The 15,909-nt window shown below is 45.5% G+C and overlaps 1 protein-coding gene across 1 annotated transcript in view; it reads left to right on the plus strand.

The window, feature by feature from the left end:
• Positions 1-15,909, plus strand: part of igf1ra (insulin-like growth factor 1a receptor) — a 79,201-nt gene that overhangs the window by 40,027 nt on the left and 23,265 nt on the right. Inside the window, exon 3 of the mRNA XM_062390120.1 lies at positions 15,376-15,676. Within this exon, the coding sequence (XP_062246104.1) occupies positions 15,376-15,676 (301 nt within the window). The remainder of the gene's footprint in view (positions 1-15,375; positions 15,677-15,909) is intronic.

The following is a 15,909-nucleotide window of genomic DNA, read 5'->3' on the forward strand; positions in this document are numbered from 1 at the left end:
TTATTTCTCTTTATATTTAAAACCAAGATATTTTCCTTTCCTCAGAAGAGATGTTGGCAAAAATCTATTTATTGACATATGCCTATTAGAGACATTGTTTCCGTTGCAGTAATTAGTAGTTAATAATATACTATGCAATCTTTAGTGGATCAGTTTCCTCAGAATGAAATGATCAATAAATTTTTTTTTTCTTGAAAAAGGTCACATTTGTCTCGGTTGTCTGTGAGTTCACAGAGAGTGTTTCCTCTGCTCTCCTTGGCTCTGAGGCAGTATATTACATGGGTGCTCATGACATGGGGCGTAGAGCTGCCAAGTTGTATTGATCCTGTCACACGGCCGACATGGGGGGGGGGGGTTGCAGCTTTGTTTGATGCTTAGTGGGACCGAGGGAGAGCGGTTTAATGTTCCCTCCTGATCTGCCATTTCATTTGTTGGACTGTTTGGAGTGTGAAAACACTATTTTGAAAAAATTTGAATTTCAGGCATAATGCATGAAGTTAAGACAGCATTAAACAATAGACGAAGAAAAGAAGCAGAAGCTGAGCACAGGATTGGTTGCCGTCTACACCCCGAAGATTTGTTTGAAAGACAAGGAAGTTCATTTTGCAGGTGGTAACACATCAAGGATTATACAGAGGCAACATCATTCATTTTCTCAATCAAAAAAAAATGACTACTTTTTTTATATGCACAACAGAAAGTTAGGGAATACAGTAGCCAAATTGAGAAAATGCAGTTGGTGACGACAGATCTTACATGTACTACACAATTATTTGGTCCTCTCTCTGAATTGCAATGTGAAACCAAAACTAACCATTGTGAACAATGTAACAAATATGTGAAGCTTGGTTCAGATTTTCAGATGTGAAAAACGCCCATAGTCAAATTTTTTATTGGGTGGCAGACCCTCTACTTTCCCTATAGGTTATAAATATTTAACACATTAAAACAAACGTCTTAAATGTGTTTCCTATCTAGTATCAATTAATAATTTATTATCCGTCTTTGCGAACGAGGTCAGGGACAGGTCAGCCTCTGTGTTGTCATGGGGATCTCAGCCCCCTAGTCTCTCACATATAGCAGTAGGTGGCAGGTGCCATTAGCCAGTCAGTCCGTCAGTGCTGGCCCTGTAGTGCTGTAGGTAATGAGAGCCGACACAGAATGACGGAGCAGACAGGGGGACATGCTGTCACATGCTCAGGGACACAAGGACGTCCTCTGGTGTTGTTTACTCTTCACTGATCCTGCCTGCACCGATGGCCGCCTTTTCCTGCTGCTGCCGCCTCTTCTTCTGCTCCCCATCTGAGGCTACAGAAGAGCAGCAGCTCAACCTGGAGATGACCCAAAACTCTGTTTACGTGTTAGTCGTGAGTCCAAGACACACTGGGAGCATGTCGTAAGACCTGGGTGAGCTCATTTGCTCTCCGAGGCAACTTGTCGAACTCGTGTTTTTTTCCCCCTGGAGGTCAGACGACGCAGCAGTAACACGCTTCAGGTGTGCTTCCTCACAGCAGGAATGTGCTCCTGCAGGCAGAGCGGAGCCGGGGAGAAACAGTGGAATGTCTCTGATGCAGAGCTGATGACACTGATGAAGTGCTGGAACAATTTGTCTATCACAAGTTAATCATCACTAATTTTAATAGGCCATCAATCATTGAAGTCATGAGTCAAAATTGCCAAACATTCTCTTGTTCCAGTCATGGAGATGATTTCAAATTGATTATATTTGGACTGTTTGTCAAACAAAACCAGAAATTGTAAAACAATGTGTCCTCGCTTCTCGGAGCATTGTGATGCTCATTTTATATTTTTTGGCAGGATACAAATTCTGGGGAAAAAATATATAAAACACTTAAGAACAGTTGCTCCATTTAAAAGAATCAATTGTTAATTTATCATTAGAAACTTTTCTCTCTCCTGAATGTTTCACCTGTCTCAGTTTTCTTTACATATTTATCATCATAGAGCCTTTTCCCCACCAAAGAAAAAAGTGTCAAATAAAGTGTGCAGTGGGGCCCTTCAGCATAAAATCCCCTGTTTGAAAATAAAGGCACAATTAAACTTTAACATACAGCTTTTTGTTCAACCATAAATTATTTTGTGTCAGGATTTTAAGATAAAAATAGTTTTTTGCAGATGAAAGTACTGTGACGCCCTGCAACATTGTGCTGGTTAAGACAGCAGACTACTGTTGTGTTGCAGCAGACTGTATAGGACACACACATGAACACAACTCCATTCAGAGGGGTCAGGGCAGGGTAATATTAGCTCTTACCAAACCACCACAAGACAAAGCAGTGCTTGGAAATTTGGCCGTGGAAAAGGGCCTGGAGTCACAGCCAGCACTTTGATGGCTTTCTTTTGAGTGGTAGTTAAAGGATATGGTCTCCTGTTTCCTGTGTTTGCGCCGTCTCGCTGTGTGTGTGTGATTGATGGCTCATTGATTGAGCAGCGTGCTCCCATTCCCTCTCTCAGCCAGCTATCTGTCCCGTGGCTGTCTGTAGCCAGTCAGCACCGGCTGTTCCAAAACTATGTGAGTGTGTGTGCACATTCATGTTTGTCTAAGTGCATTCTGGAGGAGATCGCCAATCCTAGCAGGTGTGAATCGTGCTCCTCTCTGGTTTCTTGTTTTGGTTTCACTGCTCAGAAGTGAGACTAGATCCTTTGGAGCCCTGAGCAGATTCAACCACAGGTCAACTGTTCAACACCAGTTCGCATCTCTCAATTAGAGCTACTTAATTTGAGCTTCACTCACGGCAAAAGTCAGGCTACCCCTACAGGTGGGATGCGTCATTCACTGTCGCAAATAGGCGTTGCTGTCTCTGAGCCTCCCAGTGCACACACATCTTTCCACACATGCATTCATTGAGAAGCTGAGGGAGGAGAGACCAACGGCCTCAGGAGCGGAGGTGACGTAGCATTTGTCAACTTCAGTCTTGAAAACATCTCCTGAACTAATGCTGACACAGTAGAGCAGTAGCATACAAGCTAACAGGCTAACCCATCAAGCAAGTGGCAGATGCTGTTATCGATGTCCCAGTATAATATGTATCAAATGGCATTTGATTATTTGTCTAACCTGACAGTGAAACCTCCATCAAATTAGATTTTTCCTGCTTCTGATGATAAAGTAGAAATTTCACTTACACAACCCAACGTCAAGGAAGCAGAACAGCACACGTAATGGCTAACAAGCAAAAGTCATGTCTTACTTGTCTCATCAAAATTATTTATTTGATGAATTATTATTATTTTAAGTTAGAAAATGATATAGTGTTGCTCGAACTGATGTGAGAACTATAAACATCACACAAGGTCTTTGCATTGCACTGCTTTTGGTTTATTTAAATACTGGAATCTCTAAAAGGTGTAAGGATCCCCCCCCACCCTTTTTTTTTTTTAACCAGTTCCAGTGCTGTAGCAGTGCTACTATAGACCAGTACATATAGCCTTGAGCTATACAGTTACACTTTATGATGTGCAATTTGGCAGCTTTTGAACTAATAATAGTTTACAAGACATTTATGAAATAACTCCGACAAATCACTGCATCTGGGGAAAGCAAGGCTACAGCAGAACCAAAGTAAAATGTAGGATCAGCTCCTGCGGTGCACGTGGCGTGTGCAGTTGGTGCAGTGTCCTCTTTCTGCAGACTCCCACACGTACAGGAGAGGAGCAGGGGGATCTCTGGAGAATGGCATCAAACTGATGTGATGCGATCTGATGGGAAAAATCCTCAGGCTGAAGGAAACTGAGCTGCAGGAAGTCTGAAATGTTGTTGTGAGCAAGAGTTTGTGTTAGGTAAAGATTGTTTATTGTGCTTTGAGGAACATATGCTATATTTTAGATGGGTTTTGTTTGTGCACCACTAATGTCTGTGAATATATTTATCGCTATGTAAGACATTGCTCACAATATTATTGATTATTCCTCAATTATTTATGGGACGCTGTCGATTTTGGGCCCTAACAAGGAAACCAACGACTCTCCAGACTTGTGTTTACAATCTCGGTGAAAGAGTGTGACATGTCTGCAGTGAAGCATGCCTCTCTCCCTCCCGGCTTAGGCCCCCTGTCAGTCCTCTAATACCGTTGCAGCCCTGTCCGTTGAGTCGTGTGAGGTCTGCAACGACACGGAAACAAAGGGTTATTTTTTGTAGGTCCAAACTGGGCCACAGTTGTGTGCCCCCCTGTCCCTGCTGAAGGAGAAAGTTTGTCCCGTGGCCTGGAGAGGAGAGAAAAGAGAGAGGGGGGGGGGGGGGGGGGGGGTAACAGCCCACTGTTTTCAAACTGTGTCTTTATGTCTCCCCTGACTGTGAGTGTGCCACTGAATCTCACAATGGAGGCCATTGTTTGTTCGAGAGAGAAAGCGTGGGTATTTTGTTTCAATCATTTCTGGAAGTCTTGTGTTTGACATGGTGGAGGCTTAGCACTTCCTGTGTTCGGAGGCAGGCTTGTTCTCTGTGCCCGTTTCCTCGGCCCATCTCCTGGCACGTCTCCTCTTTTGCCTCCGACACAGCCCTGATGTTTTCAAACGACAATTCAGTGTTAGAAATCGGTTTTAGGTACTTAAAACCTAATTAAGCACTTTTGTGCTGTGCCCTGCTGGTATCTAATCTGTCTGGAGTCCATGCAGGTCAGGCGCACCCTTCTCCATCCCCCTCAGTCCCAACCAAGCCCTCTGCCCTGTCCCCTCTTGCCCTCTGCAGCCCCCTTCATTCCTCCTGTGGGGCCATAATGACGTTTCACCTCTCTGAGGTGCTAGAGGCCTCTTTAATCCGACTAAAAGCTAATCTCTAATGGAGGGATGTGATCCCGGATTGAACACTGCATCTGATTGTCGCAGGGCAGCGGCAGGTCAGCTGACTGTCTGACTTACATTCACTCTTGTCACCTCCCTGCTCCATCCTCTGCCTCCGCCCTCTTCAGACATGGAACACCTGCACAGCACAGGGATCTCTTTCTCCCTTTGCCTTTGAATATGTCTTTGTTTCGTTACTGGAGGCACATCACAGTGAAGCTTGGATTGTAATTTAGTGAGCTGTCTGCGGGTGAAAATGTCAGACCTGAACTCCTCGCTTGGCTTGTGTTAATTAAGGAAGGTTGCTTGACGGGGAAAACAGACAACATATTTGCAGTGTGTGTTTGTGTGTATCTTGGGCTACTGGACCACATGCTGACCTATCTGAGACCACATGCTGGAAATGAATAGTAACTAATATGATGTGGCAGGGGGGGTGACACTATGAAGGGTACACTCTGTGGCCCTGTGTGCGTGCCACCTGCTGTGAGTGTCACACACAAGCATCGTAGGTTTCGTGTGGGAGAGAGAGAGAGAGGAGGAGAAAGACTACAACTCTCTGCCCACTCTGAAAAGAGAGGGGTTGAATGATGGGGAGAGAACCATGATGTCACCGGTAGCCAATGGGAAATGTGGGCTGGGGGACTGTTTAAGGCCTATCAGCTGTCCTGTTCCATCTACATTGGCTCCTCCTCTTCTCCTGTTGGCACAGTATGGCCAGACATCGGCATATCCATACCCTGCCCCGTCTTGGACGTATGGCCTTTGACACCTTTGACCCCCTGGGGCCTGTCCCGAGCCCCTTCTGCAAGTATCATGGGCCATGCATATAATATCACTGTGTTGGGCCCTATGGTTGAGCCCTGCCCTCTGAAGTTGTTTTCCCACTGAAACTCTGTCCCCAGACTAAATATGGCAGAGATTAGATAGGAGCCTGCCGTCTGTTACCTCTATGTTCCCCTGCTCTCTGTGTCATGACTGTGCTGCTTGTGTTTGAGGAGCAGGAGTGAATGGGAGACCTGCGTCATGGTCAAATCTGATTAACACTGAAACTTTGGGTTGAAACTGGGGAGCTGTGTCTGCGCTGAGCCCGCGAGTGAAACTTACCGAAAGTGACGTCACTCCCAATTTGCTCAGAGACTTGTAAACAGTGAGATTTTTTCACACTCGGCTGCACAGGTTTTGTGCGACGGCCATATTCTGTGGTGTTGTTACCCAATTACCAATGAGGACAAGCTATTATGAGTTCACTGTTTACTGCAGCGTAATGGCTTTTTAGTGTAATTGGTGCCTCTGCGTTTAAAATGGTAACCCACACGGGCTGTTTGATTGTCACCTTTAACCACTCGAAATAAAGGAGACGTTTAAGGTAATGTAGCCTCTAATTTTGGTGCTCAGGCACACTGTTTGATGTGAAAGGGATCAAATGAACAACATAGTGCATTGTTAAAGGCGGCCAAACCTCTTCTATCGTCTGTCTTATCAGTCTGCAAACACAATAAAAGTCAGCAGTATGTGCCTTTATTCCTCTGTGCTGTGTCTGTCCTGCACGCTGCTTTGAACTCCCTCAGCAGACAGGAAACTTGTAGAACAAGCACTAGAAAATGCTGAACCACCCTCCGGCCTCTTTCATGTGAAATGACTCTTTGTGTACAACAGATACTAGATCAATAAAGTGATGTTTCACTGCAATACCGTCTGGGACTGTGCTATCGTATCCGACGAGACTCGAGTCTCAGCGCAGGCAAGAGTCTGGGAGAATAGTCCCAGGTTCCTATCGCAGCAGCTGTCTGCTACGGGCACAACTGTCCCCACTGCCGTAGCTTGTCCTACGTCCTACAGTAGACTGTGCGTCTCAAGGAGCTCGCTGTGAAAAATAAATGAAATGGAAGAAAAGGGAAACCCTAAATCTAGATGTCATTTTTGATGTGGCTAATAGGACTGTACAGAGAGTCAGGCTCCATTGAGGTGGCAGACACTGAGGCGTAAGTGGGAGATGCACTGGAGAAACAGGCCGAGCGAGTGGCGTTTCACCACAGTCTGTGTGCAGGTGCCAGCAGGCAGCCGGCGTCATCTGACAGAAGAGGAAACTGCAGCCGGGCAGAGACTGCAATATAAGAGACGTATATCCAGCCTGGTTACACGCTCCTATATATATGACCCCGGACGTGTGCATGCACATGCAAACAAACATCAATCCCAACATACACATATAAAACGTAACCCAACTGAAATGTGATTTCAGGATTTACAGTCCACTGACTATCAGCTCCATAATCAACCACTGGCCTCCTCTGTGTTTGCTGAGCACTCCATTTTAACCTGGTAGGAATGTTCGCCATGAACACAACTTATCCCTGTCAGCTTTTTAGCTCAAGGCAAATGTTGCCATGCTTAGTCAGGATTAGGGCCCTCCTTGCAGTCGACGTGAAATGAAGATGTGTCATTTTGGACCGAGACCTCATGCCAGCAGAGAGAATGTATGCCGGACGGCGTGCCAGTATGATGTCTGGGCACCGCGCGCCACAGAGCCTGCAGATGGTCATCTACCGAAATAGACCTTGGCATCTGAACCACTACTATTCTGACGCTCTGGTGATGATGGGCTGAACCAAGTTTGGGCAAAGAGTAAAAATGTTACATAAAGTGAGGCATGTGGTTGCTTGCAACATTTCACAGGTCCACTAAAAAAACATGTTTAAAATTGAGGTGCTGTGGCGTTGAATGTGTCGAATCAACATCAGTGCACATGGCTGTCGTTCTCTCTGGACTGCTGCCGGCCTACAGACAGGTGGGTACACATCCAGGTGTTAGTCTGAGCCTGCAAACATGCAGCACCTGAGCAAATGAAGGACGAACTTGTTCATTTTATGGGAACACTTTGTCCAGTGTTGCAAGGTGAAGCCAGCGTTTCATGGATATCCTTTACACTTTATACAAACATAAGTCTTTAGTGTCTTTCTCCTCTATATAACCAGAGAGATTATTGTATGGATTATTATATATTGTATAGAGCCTGAAGAGATGTGAGGACTTGCTGCTCTCACTAACCCCCACCAGTCCACCAGCGTGCAAAAAAACGTCAGGCGGCACAGCACAGCGCTGCCAGGAAACACACTGTATTTAATGAAGCAGATCTGGGAAGTCAGGTATTTTTAGAAGCCACGTTTAGTGAGAGGAAAAATCTCAGAATCTGTAAAGAGAAAAAAAGAAAGAAAAGGAAAACATTGCCTGAGTACTCCCGAAGTTGCTTTTTTCCCCCCACACTGCCTCCTGCCTCAAACATCTCACTTAGCTTGTCACTGTCGGTGCCTGGAAATGACATGATCATTTCTGCGAGTGTCGTTAGCGAGTTTAACCAAAGGGCTGAAAACAACAAAAGCATTTAAAAGCTGGCAGTATTTCTGCCCTTGCTGAATAGATTGACTGTCACACTTATTATTCTCATAATGCAGCAGGGGGATGCACTTACTCACCCCCCATTGGTTAGCAGAAGTCACAGAGCATGACCTTGTTCTTGATTTAGATGTGTCTGAAATGATACTCTAACATGAATTTGTCTGATAGGGTGGTTGGCCTGTTTTTTGACGCGAGTCCTCGGGGTAAGCTGGAGAGTTGTCTGGTTCAATGAGGAAGACAGTGGCTTAAGACGGTCTTCATGCTGCAGACACAGTGCAACTCGGGGGGGGGGGGGGGGGGCTTCTATCGAGGGAAGTAAGAGGACTCTGGGACTGCTGGCCCTTCTAGACGTCGGGCATGAAAGTATCAGTTGATATAGGTTATGTTTCATATTAAGGGCTCTAATTCGGGTTTATGATGGCAATTACAAAGCAGAAATGCACTCAGTTGAGCACTACCTTCCGCCAAGGCCCGACAGTCTCCTCAAATTTAATCAGGCAGCACCAAATTGCCCACACTCATAGATGTCAGGCCTCTAAGTATATCTGAATGTTGAAAAATGCCCTATTTGCAATGTTAAAGAAAGTGGGGAATCAATCCTGGATCTGCCCTCTGATTGAATCAGCTCTGAAAGTGAACAGGTTCTTCCTTGTCCCACGCCCCACCTCAAGAAAATCGGTTCAGCAGTTTGTGCGTGACACTCAGACAGGGATGAAAAGTTCTCGTAAAGAAAAAGGTAGCAGAGCATTCAGGGAGATTGCATATATTGGTAAAATGCCAGTTAAATAAGGTCTCACTGGCTTTTCCCCCTGTTTTAACATGTCTTTAATAGCTTTCAGACCATCCTCTTCCTCCTCTGTGATTAAAAACACTAAGTGTTCTCACATGTGACGGTGCCACATACCTGTGTCCTGTTAGAGGGCAATAAACAACAAAGCAACAACAACAACATCAGCAGCAGCAGCTGCAGAGAGGGACGAGGCCCGAGGGTGAAAGGAAGGGGTGTGCGTGTGTATCTGTGTGTTGTTGTGACTGAACGCGAGTGAGGGGAAATGCCACGCATGCCTGAACACACAGACCAGCACATAGTTGTGTGAAAAACACATTGCTGGTCTTTAGTGGGCACGGGAGTGGAAGAGACCCAGAAACACTGGGACAGGGAGGAATGGGCTCACACTCACCTTTGTGCACAGGACTGAAGAGAGATTTAGCCAAGCTCTCCTGAGCCAGCTGTCTGTGTGAGAAAATCACATCATGACGCTGTGCTGTGTTCCCCCTCTCTCTAAAAACCCCTCTGATCAGCAGAACGCTCGATCTTGCCGAACATGCGCAGACAGACACTCTCTCTCTCCCTGAAAAGGTGAAAAACACCTCTCCAGATTAGATCAGTCCGTGTTGAGACTCAACATCACATCTCTATCACTGTAGCTGTAAGACAGCACTGGAATCCCTGATGTGGTTTGCCTGTGGCGGTGAGTGGAGGAAGCATCCTCTCTCTGGCTGTCTGGGCTGATGTGGTTTAAACAAGTGTCTAGAGTGATCCACTGGGGGCTCCCAGGGAGGATCAGGTTGCCGGATGAGGATGTGGCCTGGTGCAGCTCAGGGAGCTGGATGGAGGGGGGGGGGGCAGCGATCCAGGCTGCGGCGGCCCACGACAGGCCTGCTGGCTCCTACTGTACTCCTGTTCAGCTACCTTACTGTTTGCTACTGCTCTCAGCTCCAGTAACCTGAGCCCACCGGCACCGACTCTGCACACAGTAGAAAGGCTTTGCATCTCCACAGTGCACTGGATTATTGTAGTGTGCAGCAGAGTGAATACGTTGGTAAATGGATCTGATGTAGAGATAAATTTAATCATGTCCTAATGGAGCTATGGCCCCGTTTATACAGTGGAGCACAGAGAGTCGGTGTAACTGACACTGCAGTAAACTCCTTCAAAATCCCAATAAAAGTTTTATGTAATTATTTTCCAGAGTATGTACAGTATTTATTTATTTTATAAAGGGTATATATTGTTATACAAGTTTAAAAATATCCGTTTTACTTCCTGACAAATACCTTGATTTAAAATTCCTCCGTGCTCCAGTACAAACCAGTCATGTTTTCTTATTTTGCTGATGTCCCAGTTCAGGGTCGGCACTATTTACAGGAAGAACGTTACTAAGGCTCGTTGTTGTGCAAACTGCGTGTGTCCAGGTTTTTTCCTTAACTCACCGTTTCCTCAGAATCTGTGGAAAAGCTGCGCTTAATCACTATGGTTACAACACCCCCCCCCCCCACCCCCACCCCACCCCCCAGCGCCTGCTCAAGAGAGGACTTGTTTACCATCTCCGCTCCAGACTCAATAACATGTCAGTCATCCGAGTTAGAACCGCCCCTGCCCGCCTGCCATTGGCCCGGCAGATGGCTCCGAGTTTCATCCGCCCCCCCCCCCCCCCCCCCCCACACACTCTTACTCCCCCAACAACCTCCTCCACCCTGCCCCCCCCCCAGCCCCGCTGTGAATAATGAATGATTTCCCAACTGTCTGTCACGCTTCCTATAGTATCGCCGATGACACAGGAAAAAAAAAACAGCATGCTTTGATATGTAATGAAGAATGACACATTTCATCCTTCGTGAGATGAGTCATTTTTTTCTACGGTTGAGAGCGGTTGATGGATCATTGGAAAATGATATCAGTTTGACCAAATTTCCCCTCTGGCAGTAAATGAGTCACCAGCCTCCGTATGTAAACAGCATAGTAGTCTCCTTACGCAGCATGCTCTCCTGCAAACTGAGCATGACTTGCATTCAGATGGGATGCCTCGCCGTGCTACGCACCTCTTCCTCAACAAGGGAAACAAGGGAGTGAGAAGGCATCGTCGTGTCTAACACACACACACACACGCACACACACCCTCTCCAAGCAGACAGCGTAGAAATCCATCCCTGTTGTTATCAGGCAAAAGATACTTTTTGGGGTCGATGCAGACTGTGTTGAAGGGGAAGGGGTGAGGCGAAGTCGAGGGGGATATGAGTCGCATGACCCTGACTCCCGCTTTTCATGCTGCGCTTTCCTGATGGAGGACTAATCTTAGTAATTGCATCCTTTTTTTGCTCATATCATGTTTTGTGTGTTTTTGTGGAAATGCTGGAATCTAACACATCAACGCCCTTCTTTTTCTGATCTCACATTCTCTCCCTCGATCATGTTTGCAGCTCAAATATCTTATTCCTCTCAGGTTTCCTCAGCAATTCCTCAAGTTGTTGTTGCGTAGTTGCAGCAGAACAAGGGATTAGCCCCCCCCCCCCCCCCCCCCCCTGAATCCTCTGCTGTCCGGGACATTCTGCGGATTCCTCACATAGCCCAGCGACTGGAGGATACCTTTAGAAAACACACAAAAAAAAAAAAAAAAAACAGTGAACAGCACTTGTCTGTCTCTTAGGTCTATTAGAGATGCATCCTCCTCCTCCTCCCTTCAGCTGCTTTATTCAACGGCAGACGTAGGGATGCACCGGCTGCTCGGAGGCAGACTCCTCAGTGCTGATTCTTGTCTTGTTTACAATTGATGACCGGACACAATGCTGAACGGGTGAACAGGAGGGTTATAGGCTGTGACAACTGAAGTAGTGTATGATACGTACAAGATCATAAACCTCCCCATCCTTCACTGTTTGCACTTTAAATTACTTGATTCTGCAGACAAGGGCTACATCTATACTACCAGGCTTTCGTTTTAAAATGGCGTTTTAAAATTAAACAATTCTCCCCACAAAAGTGGACACACAAGGGCACAGTCATTCTAACAAATCGAACATCGCAGGTGAAAGTTCACTAAAGTAGAACTCCAGGCCAAGCAACGCTGTGATTTGCCTCGTTTCAGGAAGTGAATGTTTTATTTGCCTCCTTGCTCGCACAGATGAAGGTGAATGGGAGGTGAAGGTTCTCCGCTGCCACATTTGCATGAATGTGACTCGCTTGTTCTGGTGTAAACAGGAAATATTTGGTTGAATTGTCACAGATTGTTCGAAAAATAGCTTGTCTTCTTGGCATGTAAGCAGTTATTAAATCAGCAGAAATGAGCTGTTAGCAAAGACAACATGGTCAGCAACACTTGTAACTTATTATCTGTGTTTCCTTCTACTGAGGGAGTTGAGGCCAATGCAGGTTGTTTCCTTCTGTAAGGGAGTCATGTGAGAGGAGCCTGATGAATCAGCAAAGTCTACTTGAAAAGACCCAATCACAAAGTGTCTATATCATCTTTTCCAACCCTCTCTGATCAGCCCGTCCAGACTAAAATGCAGCCCTGGAGTTTTCGAACTAAAACGGAGCCAGCAGCGTTTTCCAAACTTTAGCCGTAGCAAAGTTGGTACATTTCCAAAGAAAATGTAGTTGTGTTAATGTATCTAAAGTGTTTCTTTCCACAGTCTGCAGTCCAGTTCCTCATTAATTGCTTTATATACTCTGGTATGCACTTTAATAGGGTCAAATACCAACCGGCTGATGCTTCTCATTTATTCCTGCTCGTATCAAATGCCCACTCGGGGGACGACAGAAACGATGACGACTTATCTTGAGAGGAGACCCTTGTTAGGTAGTCCCTTTGCTTTGAAGTAGTGGAAACCCACAATGCCCTGCATAGCGATGTGTGGAGAGCTGCGGCGTGGAAATAGGGTTCTATTAGGAGCATCTATAAATAGAGGATTGTATCCTTGATACTGCGGGTTGTTTGGTCACACACTGAAACCCGGTTGACTTATATGGATTCGAGGCAGCAATGCCTCCTCCCTCCAGCTTTCTTCTGGCAGAAGGTATGCATGTTTGGAATTTCTCTTCATTGAGGAATCTGTTAAAATGATGCAGAGGGGAAAGGGACCTCCTCCAATGAGGCTCATTAGAGTTTGCCTTGGCTGCCCCCTTTTGGTAGGATTCCAAGAACATGAAGCCTGGCTGATGTTTCACTAATTTAACTGCTTTTAACACACTAATGTCAGCATCATATTTACCATCAAATCACAGCTGTTATGTGGAAGTGTGTGTGTGTGTGTGTGTGTGTGTGTGTGTGTGTGTGTGTGTCTGTTGGCATTTGATGTTGTAGCTTTAGAAAAGAGCTTGCTTTGGACCAGATCCAGAAAAGATGCAGTAATGCAAGAGTGGGAGAACATATACGACGTGTGAAGCTATACATAACACAGTAAAGGCCTTGTGGCCAAACTTTATTACTTGTGCTGTAGTAAGAAAAGTGTCGAAGGTGCAGTTACTTCAAGATCCATCTTATCAGGAGACGTTTATCTAAACTTCCTGAGGTGCAGCAGTGTATAGAAAAAAAGAATTGTGTAGGGTGTAACGGAACGAGATCTATTTACGTTTCTGACGATAAAGCTATAGACAGGTTTTTTTTCTTCTTTTGTCATAAATAATTTGCACAGTTGGATTTGACTTAATGTGAGAAAGAATGACAAGTATCTGAGAAACTGTCAGGAGTGAGAATGATCATTCCCCTCCCACCCCTTCCCATGTGAAGCGAAACGGGAGTTGTTGTGAGGGTTTTTTTTTTTGGGGGGGGGGGCTCTGCAGCATATCTTTAGTGCACTGTCACTTCCTTAACCTACACAAATATTTTTGCAAAGCGTTATGAAATATTCATCGAGAGATTAGCTCAAGCGTCAGTTTGGACCAGGGATGCGCTGACACCCGCATTTCATTAGAAAGTGAATAAACATGCAGAGCCCCCCTTCTCCTCTTTCCCCTCGACACACACATCTGCACATGCCAGTGTGTGTGCACATGTCACACATGCACTCTTATGTGCACAATGAAGATAGCTAAAAGAATGAAGTCTCAGATTCAGCAATTATAAGGAAAGTGTTGAAATGTGTGTTTGATGGCACTTTTGTCTGGGTTTGTACGATTGCGTGTGTGTGCACACATGTGTGCACATTTCCTTCCATCTCTGGCTTTGCACCAGGAGGCAGTTGCTAAGGAACCAGGCGAGATTTGCCTCTTATTTCAGTTCAGTTCAGATTTTCTGCCCCTGTGGGGAAATTTGTCTTGCAGCAATAACAAAGGCCCTAACAATAAACAGTTATCCCTAAAAGCCTCCAATAAACAAACGATACAATAGTGTGTGTGTGTGGGGGGGGGGGGGGGGGGGGGGGGTTGCCCCATGCAGCGTTTGTAATATTCAGAGATTTTAAAACAAATGACTTTTGTCACATGTTTTCCACCAAAGAAACCTTAACTCTCGACTTACTCTTTCCTAGGCCGGCTCTTTATCTATTCAAGACAGAGACTCTTCAAACACTAATTAGCAGAAGACAGCTTGTTATACACACACATACACACACACATACACGCACACACACACTCTCCAGGTGCTCTTTTGTGGATTCGTCTGAAAGTAGGACGCCCCTGCCTGCCGTGTTTCAAGATTACTTAGCAGTGGGAATCATCTGCTTTCGTCTCTTTCAAATCTGTGTTTCCTGGAGTGCTTCTCTATTAATAGGCTGCAGTAAAAATAAAAGGTTATGAGTACCGTGTGCTATTTACATCTGTTTCACTGATGAGCGTGTAAACCTATTGTTACTGAAGCGAGCACTGATGGGATGTTCTTGTGTTTTGCTGCCATCAGGAACCAAATTACTGTCAGAGAATAGATGCCACTGTCTTTGTGATGACATTAGAGGTGATGATTAAGTGATGCCATCTCTGCATTTCACTAAAACAACAGCTACAGATTTGTGTCCTGGCAGTCACCTTATGTGACATTGTGAGATAGGGCGTTATTCAAAATCTTTCTGTTCTCCCAGAGAATAATTCATGGATCTTGAGGACAACAAATCGAGCACATTTAGGGAACTGATATCGAAGAGTGTGTCAAATTTGGTGCAGCTTGATGGAATTAGAGGGGACTGTTGGGCCTTAGTGGGGATTTGCATTGTCTTTTTCTCTCTGGCCTGTTAGTAACCAGATAATATCATTATTACATCCTGATTTTCACTATTGACCCTGTTCTGAAGCAATTACAGATTTATACAGGCATTTACATCAAAATCTGTTAATTTCTCCATCTTTTAATTTGTATCATTATCTATTTTGACATAAATTGTGTCCCGCAGTGTCGACTTTTTTTGTTGTTGTTGCACCCGCCCAAAACTGACCTCTTCCTCCATCTTTCTCTTTCTCCTCCTCAGTTTGCCCAGAACACTGCAAGCACACCTGTACCGACAAGGGGGAGTGTTGCCACAGCCAGTGCCTGGGCAGCTGCACTGAACCCAACAACGACATGGCCTGTTCCGCCTGCCTCCACTACTTCCACGAGGACCGCTGCGTGCCAGACTGCCCCGCGGGCACTTACAAGTTCGAGGGCTGGCGCTGCATCACCATGGACCTGTGCTCTCAAGTGCACCTGCCCGGCGACTCTCACTTTGTCATCCAAGGGGGAGAATGCATGCCCGACTGCCCCTCCGGCTTCACACGCAACGAGACTAATCGGTAAAGACGTGCCCTTCACTTCTACTTTAGGTGTGATCTGGAAATGCTGTGCCGGGTGACAGCTAATTTACAGGACATTAGGAGGAGCTCTCTTAATAATGTGTTAGACATTTTACCTTATGTCTCGCCGAAATTTCTCAAGGCTTAAGTTTTCTTTAATCATCTGTATTTAGATTTATTGGCGATCATCACCTGATCTTTCTCATAAAGTGAAAAAACAGGTCTTAGTATTT

This window comes from Platichthys flesus, chromosome 6 (genome assembly GCF_949316205.1).
Source record: "Platichthys flesus chromosome 6, fPlaFle2.1, whole genome shotgun sequence".
In the NCBI taxonomy this organism is placed as follows: Eukaryota; Metazoa; Chordata; class Actinopteri; order Pleuronectiformes; family Pleuronectidae; genus Platichthys; species Platichthys flesus.